This window comes from Solanum dulcamara, chromosome 1 (genome assembly GCF_947179165.1).
Source record: "Solanum dulcamara chromosome 1, daSolDulc1.2, whole genome shotgun sequence".
In the NCBI taxonomy this organism is placed as follows: domain Eukaryota; kingdom Viridiplantae; phylum Streptophyta; class Magnoliopsida; order Solanales; family Solanaceae; genus Solanum; species Solanum dulcamara.
In genome coordinates, this window is record NC_077237.1 from 67,623,175 (window position 1) to 67,644,050 (window position 20,876).

General features: G+C 35.3%; 2 protein-coding genes across 3 annotated transcripts; both read left to right on the forward strand.

The window, feature by feature from the left end:
- Window positions 1–1,783: 1,783 nt before the first annotated feature.
- On the forward strand, window positions 1,784–15,570 carry LOC129893875 (uncharacterized). 2 transcript variants are annotated; one of them, XM_055969325.1, is made up of 7 exons: window positions 1,784–2,041; window positions 5,968–6,487; window positions 6,626–6,782; window positions 7,388–7,432; window positions 7,627–7,792; window positions 12,784–13,154; window positions 14,699–15,570. In XM_055969325.1, the coding sequence occupies exons 1-7, from the start codon at window positions 1,865–1,867 to the stop codon at window positions 15,015–15,017; spliced, it is 1,755 nt and encodes a 584-aa protein (XP_055825300.1). In that variant the 5' UTR covers window positions 1,784–1,864; the 3' UTR covers window positions 15,018–15,570. The 2 variants fall into 2 exon arrangements, with proteins under 2 accessions (XP_055825300.1, XP_055825368.1); XM_055969393.1 differs by having other exon boundaries at window positions 12,787–13,154.
- Window positions 15,571–18,647: 3,077 nt separating this feature from the next.
- On the forward strand, window positions 18,648–20,466 carry LOC129888545 (ethylene-responsive transcription factor ERF114-like). Its single transcript, XM_055963508.1, has 2 exons — window positions 18,648–19,070; window positions 19,618–20,466. The coding sequence occupies exons 1-2, from the start codon at window positions 18,815–18,817 to the stop codon at window positions 20,289–20,291; spliced, it is 930 nt and encodes a 309-aa protein (XP_055819483.1). The 5' UTR covers window positions 18,648–18,814; the 3' UTR covers window positions 20,292–20,466.
- The last annotated feature ends 410 nt before the right edge of the window (window positions 20,467–20,876 follow it).

Here is a 20,876-nt window from a genome sequence, read left to right on the forward strand (position 1 = left end):
CCTACAGATTGAGAATTTGACAAATGAAATACTTGTCCATAAATCAACATACACAGAATAGTTCTGAAGCGATTTTACATGGATAAATCACATTCATTGAGTATCTCAATATCTCAATCGCTTGGCATAAATAAAGATCAATTTTGACCTCAAGAGAAGGATGAAGAATTTCTTGGTGATAAAACTCCATATCACACTGAAATCGGAGCAATGATGTATCTTGCTATTAATACTCAATCACATATTTATTTTGAAGTGAATTTACTAGGAAGATTTAGATCCTCCCCAACAAGAAGACATTGGAAAGATGCAGTGTATTAATTCGATCTGCATAAAGTTCGATCACAAATGAGCTATTTATTTACATGTGTAGGCATAACAATATCTTGGTGTTTAATGAAGAAAACTTTAGTAGCCAATTCTTCAAATCATGCAGAAATAATAGTCATTTATTAAACAAATCGGGAGTATGTTTGGTTGAGATAAATAACTCATCATATTCATGAAGTATGTGATTTTCCTTTTAAGGAGAATATTCCAATCACTATGTACGAAGATAATACAACATATATAACTCAATTGAAGAAGGATACATCAAAGGAGACTGGGCAAAATACATTTTACCAAATATTTTTTTCCACACATGATCTTCAACAAAATGGTGAGATAGAAGTCCAACACGTTCGTTCAAGTGATAATTTTGTTGATTTATTCACTAAGGCATTGCCAACATCAACACTTGAGAAATTGAGATAAAAGATTGAAATGCGTCGTCTCCAAAATATCAAGTGAAGCCTTCATCATGGAGAGTGAAATACGTGTTGTACTCTTTTTCTTAATCATGATTTTATTCCAATTAGATTTTTCCTATTAAGGTTTTTAGTGAGACAACACTTAAAGCGTATTATGAGATGTGTGTACTCTTTTTTTTTTCACTAGGCTTTTTTCTGCTGAGATTTTTCTAGTAAGTGTTAACGAGATACATTATCTATGGATATCCAAGGGAGAATGTTATGAATTTATCGAACTAGTGGATTGTCCATTTAATTTATTCATGAACCACTTATATTCATGTATGTATATTCCCTAAGTGATATGAACCTTTTTGGATAACAGTGTATTTACTAGATTGGGCATTTAATATGGTAACTTTTGGAGTGATATTTCAACCTATAAATAGAGATATCATTCACCATTGTAAGAGCATATTTGGATTAGCTTATAAGTTGTTTTCGTTTTTTTTAAGTGTTTGACTGGCCAACTTAAAGTCATTTTATGTTTAAAATAAGCTCCAAAAAATAATTGGGTTTATTTGACTTAACTTATCTAAAATAGCATATGAGCTGAAACTAACTTATAAGCCAAAAAAAAGTTGGGTCACCCCAACTTTTTTTTTAAACTTATAATAAATAATTTTCAATTTATAAGTAACTTAAAAAAAGTTGACCAAACAAGCTCTAAGACAAAGTTGAATAGAAGAAAAGTTCTCCCCTTCTTTGTTTACATATTTTGTTTTTTTTCTCTTTATACTTATATTATTTTAAACTTAATTTTACAATACTTTCTGATTTGTTGAGTAATTAATACTATTTGTATAAACAGTTTCCACCTAGGTGTTTTTTACTTTTGTCGAAAAAGGAAAAACTTGATTAATAGAACTTGCTTATATAATCTTTCTGATTTGTTGATTAATTAATGTCTTTATTATTAGTAAGTAAAACAATTTCCACCTACTTAATAGGGAGTGTGTGTATATATATATATATATAAATATAAATCGTTTATAGGGATTAAATGAAAAGACAGACCGACCGGTAAAGAGCAATATCGTCGGTAAACGGCAGCATCGTATAGAGTTGTGAAAATGAATAAACCCCCGCACCCCAAAACTGAAAACTCAGACGAAAAACTGAATTCGAATGGAAGTAGAATGGAAGAGCAGGATAGATTGGAGCAAGAAGAAGCACTTATTGCTCTCATTGAGCATCGCACAAAGGAAGTCGAACATCTTCGACAACGCATCGCCTATTACAAATCTCAGGTACATTTTTCCCTCTTATTCTAAGCTTTATGTCGATGATTTCCATAAATGAATTGCAATTGTCGCTACTTTCAGGCACATATATATTTATTTGAAATTAATTTGTTGTAAATTCAAGTCCAATCAACAGAAAGGGTGTTAAAATATTACTGTTTCTTGAAGTGCCTATTCAATTTGAATTGGAATGCTAGGGGTTGAAGTCCTAGGGTAAGTCCCAAAGTCCTAAGTTATTCCTTTCTATCCAAGTCAAGGCAATAGTTTCTATGATAGGGCTACCGAGATTTCGTTTGCTTAAAGCTAGGCATATAGATAGGTTTCTTGATCTCCAGATTAGTTTTATTTCTCTAGCTAGGAATAGCTGATTGTAGATCAATATCAATAAAAAGTAGGTTCTAAGGGCAATTGAATTTGGAAGCAATCTCTTTTAAAGCCTTTTCGTTGTCACCACTTACCTAGATCGATATAGCTAGTTCTCTAGCGATATTTCAAGCTTGAAGTAAGGCTTCCAAGCCCCTCTCCTCTCTCTGTAACTAGAGAGGTAGGCAACCTGAGTTTAGAGCCACCTCGATTGGGGATGTCGGAACATCAATAGGATAGGAAACCGAATCCTAAAGTGACTTTAGAACAGTTCGAGAGCTTTGATCGAAAACCTTTCCTATCTAGTGTCAACTGATCCTTCAGTGTCTGCACTAACTAAATTGTAAGTTTAATTCGAAAGACGTAGGTTCGAGGAGGATCTAAAGACTGATTCTCAGTCTCGTAAAGTTAGAAAGCTGGTTAGACTGCAATCTATGCCTATGGAAAGAAAATTCTCGAAAAGCGATCCATTTGATCATAAAGAAAGGTTTGCCTATACGTCTTTCTAGCGTACGCTTGGTTCCTTTCGATTAGAGCCTGTCGCTACCTGGATCATCGTCCTATTCTAGTTCGCCTTGTGTCATCCGGTTTTAAGGAATTTATTGGATCGTGAAGTTGTTTCATACTTGTCCATATCGAGGGAATGAATATGGACTTGCCCCTAAAAAAGAGAAAAGAACTGGAATAGTAGAGGATGGTCATTGAGAAAAATGCCTTAACAGGTTGGTCATTTGTCAGGATGAGAATGTGAGTTCTTCTTATTATCAATGAGCTGTTGCCCCTCATAGTCTTCTTTCCGTTTTTGGGTCGCTCTTCTTATCTGCCGTGTTCTGATTTGCAAATAAATAACCCTCGAGAACTGATCTTTATCAGAAGAAAGTTGCCTTTCTCTATTTGTGTGCAAATATTGTGAAATGCTATGAGTTGGATTGCGAGCATGTTGGCCTATTTAAGTTGCTTGATTCCTACTAATTTCTCGAATCTAAGTTGGTGTATTATTCATTGGATTTCATTAGTGATCTGATATATAGAATCCCTGCTTAACAGAGTGTTGAATTTATTGTCGTGCATACCATGACGATTTGAATAAGGTGGAGAGCATATATTCGATAAGGACTATAATTAGGGTAATATCCTAGTTGTTGTTTCTGTTTGTGTCTTCTCTTTTGGGGTTAATAGATATGCTAATACACTCATTAGTTGGACGCCTCGTCTTCCCTTGGTAACAAGTGATTCAGTAAAATAGGTCTAATTGTGAGATACTATATTTGCAATATTTGACAACTATCCTGACATTTTTACGTTAGTTTCTCGGTATAAGGACTTTTGAGGATAAAGAATCAAGATAATGATTATTAGTAACGATATGTAACAGTATCTATGTCATTTAATCAGATGAAATAGAGTAGAGTTCATGTCAGTGATATTATGTGAACCAATGCATCTTTAAGGCAAACGATGACATGTTAAGTACGTCAACTTGAAAATGAGCTGGCTGTTATTTTGGATACTTAAGTCATTAATCGATATTCGATGCATTAACCGTGCTGGCACATCCAATAGTTTTGCTGTCAAAGATACAATAACAACAACAACAACAAACCCTATGTAATCCCACAGGTGCGGTCCTTGGGTTTGGGGAGGGTAGTGTGTACACAGATCTTACCCCTTCCTCGAGAAGTTTTAGATGTTGTTTTCGTTAGACTCTCGGCTCAAGGTTGCTGAAAAAGATACATGAGTGGGAATTCTGGATTTTTGTTCTTTCTTTCCCTATTTTTGGCAGTTGCTTTTATTTATCTAGTTCCTGTGAGATACCCATCTTGAAACCTAAGTTTTGGACCTCAGAATTGCTTTTAGAGCAATATAGTACATTATACTTTCTTATAATTACCTCTCAACTTATACTAGCTTGCATTCAATTCACCAAAGAATGTGCGTTGAATGTGGACTGCAACTGGGAAACAATTTACCTCTTTATGTATACGTGTTTGTTTTATTACAAGGTCTTTCTCTTTATTTCGGAGCATTAATGACATTGCCCATCTTTACCTTCTTTTCAATTCTTCTGCTTCTTGAGTGCAAAGTGAAAGTTAAAGTTTGTACCTTTTAATTTTTCTTGAAGCTACTTCCTATACCAGCCTATCATTTGCAAATAAATTTGTTGTGATATATCCAGTCAATTAAGTTCAGAGAGTTACCATTTTTTTCTTGGTTTGCTGATGTCGGGAAGTTACTTTTGGACTGTTGCAAGACTTGTCTATTTGGCTTGATGGTATACCAAAATAATATCTCAAATCTGTTTGCAATGAATTTGTTATCTAATTTCCCTTCTTACCAATTATTTTCAAGTTGACTAGTTGACCTTGTGAAAAATATGGTAACTTTGATAAGGTGGAACGCATGTCCTCAGGAAGGACTATAATTAGGGTAAAAAGATAATTGTCTTGTTTGTTTTTGTCCTTTCCTTTGGGGTTAATTCGACATTTAGATACACTTGTTAGCTGGATGTTTCAAAGGGAAGAGTTTATACAACATGTTATTACACTCATTAGTTGGTTGTTTTGTCTTCCCATTGGTACAAGTGTTCCAGTAAAGATAGGTGCAATTGCTAGATACTATATTTAGAAAACGTAAAAACTGTCCATACACTTTCGTTCATTCCCAAGTTCAAAGTAGATATTAGGAGAGAATTGAGGCAACATTTAGTGGTTGTCAGATATAGTTGTCTCCTCAACTATTTTAAGAAAGTCAATATTAGGAAATAATAAATATAGCAAGAATCTGTACCTTGTAAATATTGGAAATGTTTAAAATTCCTGCGCTGTAATTGTGTAATTAGGAATAGGAACTGCTTTCTTTTCCTTTTTTGAAATTTCTTGCAAACACTATTTAGATCTACTCAATGGAATAATCAAGAAATTCATGCCAAAATCATTTCTTTCTTTGTTTACAAACATCTTGATTAAAAACAAGAAGCAGATTCTTCAACTTTATGTCGATGTCAGTTGTAAACATGTGACCTAATGCAACCTTTGAGGCAAATGGTGACATTTTGAGGATTTTGATGGAGTATGAGCTGGCTGTTTTGAATACTATAGTCGCTGATGTGTCTGTTAACTGCTGTGGCATGTCTAACAACTGCATTGACTCTTTATACATGAATGTTACGTTTGGGGTTGTTTGCCTTTCACTCCTGTTTTTGGCAATTACATGATACCTTTTTGGGACTGTTTTCTTACACGCGTTGACGCAGATATCTAAGCATAAATTGGATGAGTAAAAAGCTTTCATTTATCTTGTGCCTTCCGCAAGAGATCCAAATAGGTGCTAAAGTTATTTTGGTGATACAGAATTGCTTGTAGATTAGCTGTTCCTTTTCTTATTTAATTTGCAGTTCACTGAAGCATTAAATTCAGCAGGAGGTATGGAATGTTAGATGTAACCTGGAGGATGATTTACTTTTCATATTTACATGGAATACATTTTTGTTTCTTTAAAGAGTCATTCTTGTACTTCTTTGGAACAAAATTGACATCCCCATTTTCTCCTTTTTTGGATGAGTTGTGCAGTTCTCTGAAGCAGAGAATAGGCTAGAGGAGACACAGGTGAAATTAGCTCGTCTTCGGGGCCGAGAGAACATAGCAGCATCCACAAGCTCCCGTGGGAACAGGGCAAGTCCATTGACATCCAAAAGAAGATCCACAAGTCCCATTCAGAAAAATGAGGGCTCTTTTCATAGCTTGTCTGAATCTAAACCACATCGTAGCCAAGACAGCAATCCACCGCTTAGGAAATCTCCAGCACCAGATCGGAAAATGGCAAGCCCTTTCCAGAAAAATGAATATAGTTCTCGCTGTGTGCCCCAGGGGAAACCACCACTTGTCATTCCCGATGTGAAACCAAGAATATCTCAACCTTTGAAGAGGATAGAATCTGTTCCTAAAATCTCGAGTGCTTCTGATTCTCCGGCTGGTGGATCAGGGCTAGCTCATGTTACTAGTATGACAAAGTTAAAAGCAGATAAAAGTCACAGAATGACGGAGAAGGAAGCTTCGGAACTTCAGCCTAAAGGAACAAAAAGGAAGTTTGGTAAGGCTGTAGTTATATCATAAAATATTCTGGTAGTTATATTTGATCACTGGTAGTAGCATGTAGTTGCGAAAGCCTTTTTGATATGCAAGTTACCAACTGACGTTTATATTTATCATATTTTCTTTCTAAATACAGAGCAGAAAGAACATAGAGAGCTGATACAATTGATAGGTAGTTATTCTTCAGCAAGCATGATACGCTGCCAGACGTCCTGTGTCATATCTAGTCAACACAAGAGAAAGCTGAGAACAATTATTTCGTGTCCTACAAATGATCAACTTTTTGCAAGCAGGTACTGTTCTTTATTAGGACTAGCATAGTGCTTAAGAGTCTGCATAAATGTCATGCACTCATGCTAAATGACAATTTTGATTATGTATGCATTTCATTCCCTACTTCTGGAGTTGTCGATGATTTGGTAATGGACACACTTGGTGAAAAAGCTTGTCCATTTCCTTCTTCTGCCTCTCTATGGGGAATGGTGCTTGAGCTTAATTGCAGTTCTCTACATAGCATTTTTAGGAAAGCAAGATTTTTTAATGTAGATTCATTGATAATTGCAGCTTTATCCTAATAGAGTTTTTCCGGTACATGATTTAGATTCTACGGTCAATCTGAAGTGTTCATCCCGAAGCTATTATTTGAGTTCCTCAATTGTAGTGTGCAGTCTGTCTTTCCTGCTGATATTATCTTTTAATTTGTTAAGACGCTAGCTGATTTCTTTTCCTTGATGTAATAACCACTGCTCTTCATTTTTTCTTGACTTAGGCCCAGTTTAGTTGTATTTTTTGCTCTTTTCCTTGGCATTTTTGAGCATCTGGCATCGAATGCAAGTGGGTTTTACATATAGCTTTATTTTATCCTGAATGCTAACTTAGGTTACCCATGAATATGCAGTGCGTTGGACGGGCTTGTCAACTTATGGCAGGTACATGGCAGAGGGTATGTTAAGAATTTCGAAAGTTAATTTCCTTAGTCTTATCAGTATATCTTTCCTTTGCGAGACTATATTTTGGAAGACAATCCTACTTCAGGCAGCAATAACTTTTAAATGCTAACTTATTGTTTTGCCAATTGCCATATGTTTGTGTTCTGATGATTTTGAGTTACCTAATTTTTTTTTTTTGGATAATCAGGTCAACTGCTAATCTTCTTAGTTCCACTGATTGCCTTTCATCCAAGCATAGGAGATGGCCAGAAGATGTAGCCTGGCATCCGGAAGGCGATAGTCTCTTTTCAGTTTATAGTGCTGATGGCGGGGATTCTCAAATTTCAATCTTGAATCTTAACAAAGGAAAAGAGGTAAAGGTTTAAGTCTGAGATAACTCCCCCGAAATCATATGCCAAAGCTCATAGGACCGTTTGATCTACTTGAATGAAACAGCATGTATACATTTATGTGGTATGTGCTAAGTCCAATGCATTGAGCTGCATTATGATTTCATATAAACAGAGCAGTATATATATATATATATATTATTTTTGAAACTAATATAGACAGAGCAGTATATTAGTCCACTTTATCAATTTTGGCATAGTAAGTTATGCAAAGGTTTGTCGTGGTGGTTTAATGGACATATGATACCCAAGATCACAGGTCTTTCTGATGGATAGCTGTAGGATAGGATGAGGAAGTCCTCTGATTTCTTGAATTATGGTCTTTTAAACTGATGAATTAAAGTACTTATATTGTTTTTCGTTTGAGCCGTAAAAGAGAATTGCAACAACAACAACATACCCAGTGAAATCCCACAAGTGGGTCTGGGGAAGGTAGAGTGTACGCAGACCTTACCACTACCTCATGGAGATAGAGAGCCTGTTTTCGAAAGACCCTCGGCTCAAAAGTATCAATCCTAAGGAAGAGAGAACAACAATATATATATATATATATATATGTATTTATATATATACGTATATATATATATAAATGGTAAAGTTGCTGCCATGTGACCAGGAGGTCACGGGTTCAAGCCTTGGAAACAGCCTCTGGCAGAAATGCAAGGTAAGGCTGCGTACAACAGACCCTTGTGGTCGGGGCCTTCCCCGGACCCTGCGCATAGCGGGAGCTTAAGTGCACCGGGCTGCCCTTTTTTTATATATATACGTATATATGTATGTATTTATATATATATGTATATATGTATATATGTATATGTATATATATAGCGGCTAAAACGAAAAGCGATGCAAATTCTACAAGACAAGAACAATACCAATAGCAAAATAATGTGATAATCAAAGGGCAATAACAACACAGCTATAATGGCACGCCTAGACTTAAGACCAACCCTAAATCGTCACAGGGCAAGACAATAGTCTACTCCTGCTAGCTTTCTACCCTTACTAGCCTTCTACCCTAATATGCGACCTCCACTCCTTTCTATCTTAGGTCATGTACTTGGTGATATGATGTTGCCGGTCTACCCCTATCCCTACCCCTCCGCATAGCCCCCACATCCAACCGCTCGCACCTTCTAATTGGGGCGTTGACACACTTCCTCTGCACATGCCCAAACCATCTTCATCTCGTTTCTCTCATCTTGTCTGCCACAGGGGCCACTCTCACCTTCTCCCGAATAACCTCGTTCCTAATTTTATCAGTGTTAGTATGTCCATACATCCATCTTAATATCCTCATCTTCGCAACATGAATCTTCTGAACATGCGAGTTCTTGACTGACCAGCACGCTACATCATATAACGACGCCCTAACCACCATTCTGTAGAACTTACCTTTTAAGTTTAGGTGATATCTTCTTATCACACAGGACTCTAGAGGCAAGCCTCCATTTCGTCCATGCTGCCCTAATGCGATGCGTGACATCATTGTCGATGTCTCCACTACTCTGGATGATGGATCCAAGATATTTAAAGCTTTCTCTTTTGGGGATAGGTTGAGTGGCAAGCCTCACTTCCATGCCCGGTTCATCCATCGCAAAACTGAATTTGCACTCCAAGTACTCTGTTTTTGTCCCGTTCAATTTGAACCCTTTGGACTCCAGAGTTTGTCTCCAAATCTCCAACCTATCATTAACTCTATCCTGAGTCTCATCAATCAAAACTATGTCATCCGCAAATAGCATACACCATGGAACCTCCTCATGAATAGACCGTGTAAGCTCATTCATCACCAAGGCAAAAAGAAAAGGACTCGGCCCAAATCCTTGATGTAGTCCCATCTCAACAAAAAAGTGCTCTGAGTCACCTCCCATTGTCCTAACCCGAGTCTTGACTCCAGCATACATGTCCTTTCTCGTCCTAATATACACCATCGGAACACCTTTAGCCTCCTTTCAGAAAACATTCATCGAAACTTTGTCATAAGCCTTATTAAGATCAATGAACACCACATGAAGATCCCTCTTTCTTTTCCTAAACTTCTCCACTAGTCTCCGCATAAGATGGATTGCTTTAGTAGTAGACCGCCCCTACATAAATCCGAACTGATTCTCTGAAATTGACACTCGTCTCCACCACCCTCTCCCATATCTTCATAGTGTGGCTTAACAATTTGATACCCCAGTAATTATTATAGTTTTGAATATCACCCTTGTTCTTGTACAATGGAACCATAGTACTCCACCTCCATTCATCGAGCATCTTGGCTGTCTTCAAAATAACATTAAACAACCTAGTCAACCACTCCAAACCTGCCTTGTCAGTGCTCTTCCAAAAGTCCACCGAAATCTCATTGGGTCTGATCGCTCTCCCCTACTCATCCTACTAATAGCATGTCTAACCTCCTCAACCCTAAAACACCTGCAGTATCCCAAATCCCGAAGACTATGAGAGTGCGCCAAATCACCCAGTACTATATCTCGGTCCCCTTTTTCATTTAAGAGTTTGTGGAAGTAAGCTTTCCACCTTTGCATAATAGAGGTCTCATCCACTAACACTTCACCTTCCTCATCCTTGATGCACTTTACTTGATCCAAGTCGCGAGCATTTCTCTCTCTAGCTTTGGCGAGCCTATACAATCTCTTATCCCCACCTTTTTCCTCTAACTCGACATATAAGCCTTCAAAAGCTGCCGTCTTAGCACTCGCGACCGCAAACTTTGCTTCCTTTTTCGCCGTCTTATAGATAACTTTAAGTCTACACTTCTCAACCTCATCCATGCACTCTAACCACTTCGTATAGGAAACCTTCTTAGTTTTCACTTTGCTTTGAATTTCTCCATTCCACCACCAATCTCCTTGACGACCTCGATAGTTGTTTTTCTAATGCAACTAGCAGTCGTGTCCCACATGTTCATATCCCCGCTACTACTCTAGGGCCCCATACCAATCAACTTCTCCCCAATCTCCCGAGAAAGGGCAGGGGTCAGGCCCCCCATCTAATCTTTAGTCGATCATAAAGAGTCTTAATCTCTAAGTCCATCACCAAAAGCCTATGTTGGGTAGTAATATTTTCACTCGAAATAACCTTGCAATCCTTACAAAGGGCTCTATCACCCTTCTGAAGGAGTAGGTAATCAATCTGAGTCCTAGCTAGCGTGCTACTAAAAGTAACCAAGTGATTTTCCCTCTTCAGAAAACACGAGTTAGCAATTACCAACTCAAAAGCTTTAGCAAACTCCAGGAGAGATGCCTGCCACCATTCCTTTCCCCAAAACCAAAGCCTCCATGGACATCATCAAAACCACTAGAAGTTGTACCGATATGAACATTGAAATCTCCACCAATGAAAATCTTTTTGGTGCTCGGTATACTTCTCACTACCTCATTCAAATCCTCCCAAAAGAGCCTTTTGACTTCCTCATCCAGGCCCACATGGGTGCATATGCACTAATTACTTTCTCAGTAAGCCTGCCTATAACGAACTTAATAGTCATCATCCTATCACTGATTCTCTTTACCTCCACCACACACTCCCTAAGATCTTCGTCAACTAGAATACCTACTCTATTTCTATCTCTTGAGCTTCCTGAGTACCACAATTTAAACCTGTCAACATCCCGAGCTTTGGTACCTACCCATCTAGTCTCCTGAACACAAGCTATATTAATCTTTCTCCTCTTAAGACTCTTCACTAGCTCTATAGACTTCCCTGTAAGTGACCCTATGTTTCACGATCCTACTCTCAACATAAGAAAACCTGCCCCCCTCTTACCACTATTTCCCCTCGCCTTCAACCCCAATCGAGGACATGATCCTAGTCCACCATCAGTTTCCAAAGCCACTAAAAAAATATGAACTACAAAGTGATAAACTGAGAACAAATAAATCAAGAGAATACAAGCAACAATATAATAAATGACAATATAAAATGTAGAATAGAGACAACACTCACTAACTAATAAGCAAATATACGAAATCAAGAACACTAATCAATAAGTGACGAAAGAGGAAAGAAAATTAAGAATAATAAAGGTTAGAACTAAAAACAAACAAGAGTAGTAGTGGTAAGCAAACTGATCAGAGACAAGAACAGTAGTTGGAGCACAAGAAATCAGCTATGGAAAGGAAAGATAGAATCCGGCCCGGAGAAAGTTGTGAGTAAGAGTCTGACCGGAATCCTAGATGTCGCCGGAAAAGTTTGGATGTTGCCGGAATTTGGACAAACCTATTTCGCCGGAAAACGCAAGAAGACGACGAAAAGCTTCGCCGGAAAAAAAAGAAGAAAAGCAAAGAGTTTCACCGGACAAACATTACCGGAAAATAATGGAGGCAAACGTAGAAGTAGAAGTAGCAAATCTGGAGAAACTGATCGATCTCACCGGAGAGGAACTTCTCCCACAGCGCAGAGATCTCGCCGGCCAAGAGTGTAGTCGCCGGAGATGAAGTCGCTGGACACCAAAAGTGAGAACCCCAGCGAGTCGATCCGTAAAAGAGGATTGAAATACTTATATTGTTACTTATTCATTAAAGAGGATAAAAGCACTTATATTGTTAGTTGTTCTCTTATTATGTTCTTGTCCACAATATTTTGTGCACATGGAAGTACTTTCTATGATGATTAACAGGCTCAGTATCCTGTTTTCCTTTTTCATTTTCTTCAGATAACCATCATATTAGAGGCTTCAGATAACCCTCATACTCGCATAGGTTCCCCCTGACTAAACTAAACTAAGGTCAATTAGCTACAATTGCATTGTTTTCCTGTCATTTCCACTCTAAAGATTAATCCCTCATAAAGAAAACCTCTGTTCAGCTTCTGAAGTTGTTGAGGCTTAGGTATGTAGTATTTCAGCCTCAGGTATGTAGCATTTCAAAGTGCATCAGGCATCCTATCACATCAAATGTTACTTGGATTTTATCCCTGTTATGTTCTCATGTGTTTTTTATCAACAGAAGATGCGTGTAAGTTTCTTGGAGGAGAAGCCTCATGTCAAAGGGATAATCAACAATATAATCTTCATGCCGTGGGAAGATATCCAGTTTGTTACTGGTGGTAGTGATCATGCAGTAATTATGTGGAGCAATAAAGATGGAGAAAATTCTTGGAAAGCTAAAGCATTGCATAGAAGTTTGCATTCTTCTGCAGTGATGGGAGTTGCCGGTTTGCAGCATAAGAAAGTTGTGATGTCTGCTGGAGCTGACAGACGGATCATTGGATTTGATGTGCTAGCTGACAGAGCAGGATACAAGCATCAAATAGAAAGTAAATGCATGAGTGTCCTACCTAATCCGTGCGACTTCAATCTCTTTATGGTGCAGACAGGGTAAAGTTTACGATGCAGTCTTTCTATGATCTTTAGGTGCATTTTTACATACTGATTCCTAGCGATGTTTACAGTTTTCTCCTGCAAAAGTCCCTCTTTTCTTATAATATATTGCAATTACTTCGATTTAGAATAATGTGCACTCCGCAAAAATATTTGCTTTCGTGAGATCAACAGTATGAGAAGACTTCCCCAGAATCTCTTGTAAACTCTATTGAATTGGCCCTTAAGTACTTAAAAAAGATATAGCATTTATGAACAGCAATGATTTGGTTATACTTTATAGGAGTATCAATACTGTTGTGTATTTGGTTGTTTCGAGTACTGATCCCAACTTGTTTAGGATTGAGGTCTAACAGTAGTAGTTGTTGTTGTACTGTATTTGGTTGTTTTGAGTTATTGCATACATGTGTAATTTGAGATCCTCATTGCAGTGTGCCCTAAATTGTTGAAGGAACACAAGTTCCAATGCCAAAAAGCTTTCTATCTCTGAATTATAGAGGGGAAATTTTCCATCCAATGCCACTGCTGAGACTGGAAATGGATATAAGAACCATGACTCTTTTCACTGCAAAGCTATTCTATTAAGCATAAAAATAAGACATGTTTCTGGCTTTGATGTAGTCACATGAATGAGCATGCTCATATTTAAATGTTTGAAGTTTCCTATGGCAGAACCAAACTTCATAGCAGTACTGTTTTCCTTATTTGTTTTTGTGACACTTCCCTAATTTGTAATGAACAGTAAGAACCAATCCAGAAAAAAAAACTCATCATATAGTAGCCTTGAAAGTAAGATCTTCAACCTTTGGGGTTGAAGGGATCAGTTAGTAGAATGAGGGTGGCCATAGTAATCTATGTGCATGGTTCTATCATGTTAATGGCTGAGTTGCGATCTTTTAGTTGAAGCAGGATCAAAAGTCCAAACCGTCATTTAAAGGGATTCTATGCAAAGCAAGGAAAGAATGTGATGCTATGAACTAAATCAAGAGCCAGATTCTTCTGAAATGCAAGTGGTCCGAGGAGAAATTGGTGTAATTAAGATGAAGGGGAAGGAAGATATAGTGCTTTATGTTGGAAGCTTCAATCGTTTAAACAAGCCTTTTAGACCTATTGGTGCAGAGGCATTTATTAAGGAACTAATGTGAATTCTGGCATTTAATAAGGAACCATACTTAGTCAAGAGAAGCAGGACAAATTGATCAAAACCGTGATCATCCCGGATTGCTTTAGGAATGCTAGGAAACCTCCAAAAAGCTGGGTGATTATGGCCTTATATGGAGAAAACCTGGTGACATTAGTGCAGGATCTCAAGGTTCATTCTTTTATTGTGATGATTTCTTTTTCCTTTTTATTTTTAAAATACAAGTATCAAACCTCTTTAATCTTGAATTCTTGATTAGTTCTGTTTGTGATATTAGTACATTTGGAAACGTCATCTTGCACTAGGTAGTGTTTAAGCACAAATGTGTCTTTTGAGGGAATATTCTTGCATCGTCATATTTTGCTTAATCTAATACTATGACTGCATGTTCTGAATGCAGGACTATAGAGAGGCAGCTTCGCTTATTTGATTTTAGATTGAGGCAGACAGAGGTTCATGCCTTTGGGTGGAAGCAAGAAAGTAGTGACTCACAGTCCGCTCTCATAAACCAGGCTTGGTCACCTGATGGCTTGTACATAACATCTGGGTCGGTTGATCCAGTCATCCACGTTTTTGACATAAGGTACAATTCACACAAACCTTCTCAGTCCATTAAAGCCCATCAAAAGCGAGTCTTCAAAGCTATTTGGCATCATGCTGTCCCGCTCCTCATTTCTATATCTTCTGATTTGAACATTGGTTTGCACAAAATCATTTGAGGTGCTGAGAGAGGCATTACTATTCCCAGTCATTTTCCCCATATGTCTGGGGAATTTTGTCACGTAGAAGCATGTCTCGATGCCTTTCACCAAAAGAAACTCATGGGCCTGGTGTGTGGTACTGAAAGACGGTTATGAGAGGAAATCAGAAAGGGAAATGCTGTTGAGTATCATCTTTGCGCTAGGCATAATTCTGCATCCAGGCAGCTGAAACAGTTTTTGCGTTTGATTGGATCTAGAGGCTATTGAAGCCTCTTACAGAATCCACTCCATCTAAAGGTTATCTATGATGAAAGCTTGGAGACATTCAACTCTGTTAGCACATAGGATTGTCTTTGATAGACTCCAAAGTTTTGAACTTCATTATATATAGGGCAACATTTTCTGTGTCAAAGTGTGAGATGTTATAGCAATGGATTAGAGACATTGGTTTTCACATAACTACCATTCTGTCTTTGGTCTACGCATGACATTCCTATTTTAAGACTCCATTTTCGCATGCATAAACTGTTCTTTCTTCAGTTGCTTCTGAATCGAGGGGGGTTTTGGTAGTAAGGTTTTTTTATGGTTTGAGGGAAATTGCTCCCTATTTTCTTTTCTTGTATATAAAAGAGAGTGAAGAAAAGACTTATTTTGTGCTACTCATCAGTTCAAACAAACTGGATATTTGATTGCACTTTAGGATTACTAAAAACCAAGTAGAATTGCCAAAGGAAAAGTAGGGTTGGGATGTAAGAGATCATGACTTACATGGAGCCTGTAACATTAGTTTAGTATCTTACAGAGAAGGTTTTTAAGTAAGGGAACATATATATAGGTTTATCATTAACGGATACACTTTACGGTGTTGAGACGTTATCAGTAAAAACTAATCATACATGTGGAATAGCTCATGTACTCAGATGTATATATCGGGTGTTTAATACCATCATACTGACATAACTTACAATAACAAGTACATGCTACTCGTTTTCAATTTAGTAACTTGAAAAATGCAGTTAAAATATTAATCATTATTATAATATAACAATTCTTTAATGTATATGTAAAATTAATTAAATACCACCTCCTTTTCTTTTACATGTGAGTTTGTTTACTTTTTGCCATTAAATACATCTTGCCCATGTATTTTGCTATTAATTCTAATAAGGCTGAATCTATCGGTAGTCCCTTAAAGTTGACATCAACTTTCACTTAGACACTTCGACTAGACTTTGTTCATTTTAGACACCTTATGTTAGGCCCAATCAACTAAAATTATAAAGTGTGTGTATTACATTTGTTGATGACGTGGTATGATGACTAATTAAAAGATGACATGTGGCATTTGAGTATAAAATAATAATTAAAAAAATTAAAGAAAAAGCTATTTTTCATTAAATAAAGAAAAAAACTATTTTCTAAACCCTCACTTCATCAACTTGCCCAACCTCTCCTTCCCCAAGAATTCCCCCACCATAGCCATTAGAGCTCCATCACCAATGACCATCCTCCACTCCACCTTTTTACCCTTTTTTTATTTTATTTTTTCAATTCATTTAAGGTTCATGGATAGAATTCAAGAACAAGAAGCTACACAATAATTATACACCAAAATGCTAATAGTTCTTAACCAAAAGAATTGGAATGAAAAAATATACAAAATGAATGGGTAAAATTTAAAATTAATGGACTAAAACGGTAGCTTTTTACTTTTGCAAATGAAATGCACCGAACATTAGATTAACAAATTTTGAATAATCGTTGACAAAAAAAAATGAAGTATTAGTAAAAAATTTCTTGAAATCCAGATTTTATTTCTTCTCTTGATGAACTTTTTCTTCTTTCTTTTGTTTCTGTCAACTTTGATTAATATGTCAGATCTATAATTACATTGATATAGTAACATGTTGGGATAAAATCTTGAAAAGAAAATTTATTTTCATGAATATATTTTTTGGGTTGATTTTTTAAGAATTTAAAATTTGTTTTTGATTTTATACAAAAAGAAAATGTCACATATTCTTAGAAAATGGTGATGGTCTTTATTTTTTTTTTATGAACAAGATAATAATTGTGAAAGATTAGTTAATGATAGAATATTAAATAAAGAAGATAGAAAAAAAGAATGAAGAAGAAGAAAGAAGATGAAGAAGAAAGGAGGAAATAATAAAAAATAAAAAGAAAACAAAAAAATGAATTTTTAGGCTCTTCAAGCGACTAGTTGGAGTGAAAATTACAAAAGTTGTCAAGTCAGCAAAAAATATCAAAATAACACAGTTCAACTTTATCTTAAGTGTTCAAAATGTACAGGGTTTACTTGAGGTGCCTAAAAGAAAAATCGTGTCAACTTTAAAATGTCGCTGAATTCCGCTTTCTAATAAATATACTGAGGTAGTGGTCTGCCTAAATCCCTACCAGTGAAGGTGGCTTGAAATAAAAAAACAAATGTGTGTATGTATATAGTAATTAATCGATATTCTCTTACCCATATACGCTTTAATTTGCAATAGTTTTTCCAAAATTCCAAAATACAGATATATATCACGTTACATATTTACAAGTAATCACATGATGATTTTTTTAATAATTCATTAATCACAGGAAGATCAAGAATTTCAAGAGATGGTGCTAATTAATTATTTCCCACTCCTTTTTGTGCTATTTAATTGATTTCTCATGTACTGTATAGTTGAATAAAACTTCAAGAAGTACGTTTCATGTGGACACGTGGATTAAAAAATGAAACGTGGGGACTTCTCTTGTCATGATTAATTAATTACCGTCAAAGTATGAAAACTGAAACTTCAATATCTTGATCAATCTTCATTTGATTTATTTTCCTCTTTCTTCCATCAATTATATATAAGTATTTTCATTTGACTGTTGACAAATACACATAATCTATCAATAGATTTTTTCTAAATTGAAGAGCTAAATATATGTATCAGGGTTTTGGTGAATGATTGATCACGTAATACTACAACGAATAAGTGCTATAAATAAGTTAATGCTGTCATATATATTTCTTTCTCATCATAACAAATAAGCCATTTTACTAGCGATTTAATATAATTGTTATTATATTAATAATATAAAATGAATATTTATAATCAATACTACATAAGTACCGATCATTAAAGTCATTAACGGCTTTAATTATTAACTTAATTGCTGCTAAATATTTTTATGATAATAAACATTATCGCTAAAAGAAAAGTTTATTGTTACTAATTAACGGGCTCTTTGTTGGAGTGTCCGCATGTTTCATGGTTTGATTGAGTATGAACTTTTAAAAAATGGAGAAAATATGTTTGAACTTGTGGTCTAAAAGAGACTTAATTAGAAAAATGATAAATTATTTCATTTAGAATAAAATAAAGATTTTAACTTAATTAAAATTATTTCTATATATAAAAAAAGATAATATATTTTTTTTGAAACAAACTAAAAATGAATAGTGCATCTCATAAATTGAGAGGAGACGGACTATAAAAGAATAAAGTAGCAACCAAAAAAATAAAGAAGTGTATAATTATTTTGCCATCCATAAATAGTAAAAAAAAGGCACCGAAACGAAAAGGCATGAGCCACATATTCTTTCCACACATAGGTTGATAAGAGTGAGTTTACATTCAGAAGTATAAATAGTTATATAGTAGTAGTAGTAAACCCTAGCAAGCAATTCCTTTCCTCTATTCTCTTCTTCACAAATTCATATTTGCTTCATTTAACTAGTTGTTTTTTCATCGATTTAATCATCTCGTATCTGAAATCTTCATATACTGATCTATCAAAAGATCATTACAAAGGTAGAAATGGTGGATCGAAGGCATGGGAAGAGGGCGTTTTCATCGAATGAATCGGAGGAGAAAGAGGATATTAATGAATCCATTTTTCCTATTTATTCAGCTCGATCTCAGTATGACATGTCTGCTATGGTTTCTGTTCTCTCTCAAGTTATTGGCAACACAAACAATAATAATAATATTAATATTTCTTCGTCGTCCTCCGTGCATGGAATTAATCCATTAATCCTACCTCAATCAATGACAAATCAAATTCAAGAACAAGGTACATACTTATATATATATATCTTAATTTGTTAAAATCGATCTTCATTAACAAAATAAATTAAGGGCCTAATTATCTATGGTTTATTATGTGTATAGTTGCTATTGTTTTTTATTAAGCAAGTCGTATTTTTTTGTGACTACAATCTTATTTAAGTATATACATATATCTTTCATTCTTCTCTAAGTTGTTAAACTCTACTTTTTCCATGTAATTTCTTCAAAGCAAAAGGAAATAAGAAAAATGAAAAACTCGTTTATAGTCTTCACCTACCCTTTATTAATTCCTATTATGCGTGCGCAACCTGATTTTCTAGACATATATTACACATGGATAGTTTTATTTTTAACAACTAAATGTTTTAATTTAATATTTTTTACTTTTTTACTAAATTATATTGTACAACATTCTCTTATTATGGATTTATTTTATCTTATAAATTTTTATACAATCAACACAATAAGAATTCGAATAATTACTGTTTTTTTATATATTATATCAGTGTATAAATATTAAAATGATTTGTGATATGTGCGAATATGAAAAGGAAACGAGCAGCGAAAACGACATTATAGAGGAGTGAGACAAAGGCCATGGGGAAAATGGGCAGCTGAAATACGCGACCCAAAGAAGGCTGCACGAGTGTGGCTAGGGACATTTGATACTGCTGAAGCCGCGGCAATTGCTTATGATGAAGCTGCACTTAGATTTAAAGGCAACAAAGCAAAACTCAATTTTCCTGAAAGAGTTCAATCTGGAAATACTCAATATCTTACTACAACTCATCATCATCAACAACAACAATTATTGGATAATCGTCATCAACAACAACAACACTACTCGTTCAATAATAATAATAATAATGAGTTAATTCCTCAGATGGTCACTCAACCTAATTTGTATCAACAACATTTCCCTAATGTTCATCACTATGCACAATTACTTCGCGATGGAAGCAACAATAACATTGATCAAATGATGAATTTTGGAGTTTCGGAACCAAGTTTTTATCATCATGACCAACAACCATCATCAAGAGGTAATTTTGTTTCGCCGAATACATCAATGGAATTACTCCTACTACAACAACAACAATCAAGTTATTATCATCATAATCAAGAAGAAGATTTTCCAAGATTTACAATGGATTTTGGGAATTCGTCAACTAGTAATGGACCACCTAGTGAAACTAATTGGATGGATTTTCAACCTAAAAAATAATTTCTTCATCTTAATTTAAAGTTGGTAATGTGATGACATGAAGGTATCTTGAGGATACCTGTAAGTCTCTAGTGATTTATGTAAGCTTTTTATTTATTTGTTTATTTCCACTTTATGATGTAAAATGGTGGGATTTTCTTTCAATGAGTTGTATTATCATGAATCTTTATGAAAATTTGGAGTATTACTATTTCTTTTACTTCACATTTCCTCAAAATTTCTACACCAAATGGGCGCTTGACCATGAAAATCAAAAAGAAATATTCACTTTATTTGGAATATAATTATCAAAGTTGAAGTTGGAGTTGGAGTTTTGTTTGACCATACTTTTTGCAAAAAATATTTAGAACTCAAATGTACTTTTTATGAATATGGTTTATACTTCACAATTTCTTAAACTAGCAAAATCATCCAACTCAACTAATTTACTTCAAACATACAATCAAATTTTGATTGGATCAAATGTTTTTCAAATAGACTTATTTTTCTTTAATTTAATAAAATGACTTCCATACATTAAGTAAAAAGAAGATATTCAAAACTTTCCTTAAATAAGAAAAATAATTTTTAAAACATTCCTTAAAC

Bases quoted from the DNA above. Each gene is read 5' to 3' on its own strand.
- LOC129893875 (XM_055969325.1), top strand. From the start codon at position 1,865: ATGAATAAACCCCCGCACCCCAAAACTGAAAACTCAGACGAAAAACTG. The intron at 6,783-7,387 runs GTACTGTTCTTT...ATGAATATGCAG, and splicing joins GATCAACTTTTTGCAAGCAG to TGCGTTGGACGGGCTTGTCA. The intron at 7,793-12,783 runs GTAAAGGTTTAA...TTTTATCAACAG, and splicing joins ATCTTAACAAAGGAAAAGAG to AAGATGCGTGTAAGTTTCTT.
- LOC129888545 (XM_055963508.1), top strand. From the start codon at position 18,815: ATGGTGGATCGAAGGCATGGGAAGAGGGCGTTTTCATCGAATGAATCG. The intron at 19,071-19,617 runs GTACATACTTAT...GAATATGAAAAG, and splicing joins AAATCAAATTCAAGAACAAG to GAAACGAGCAGCGAAAACGA.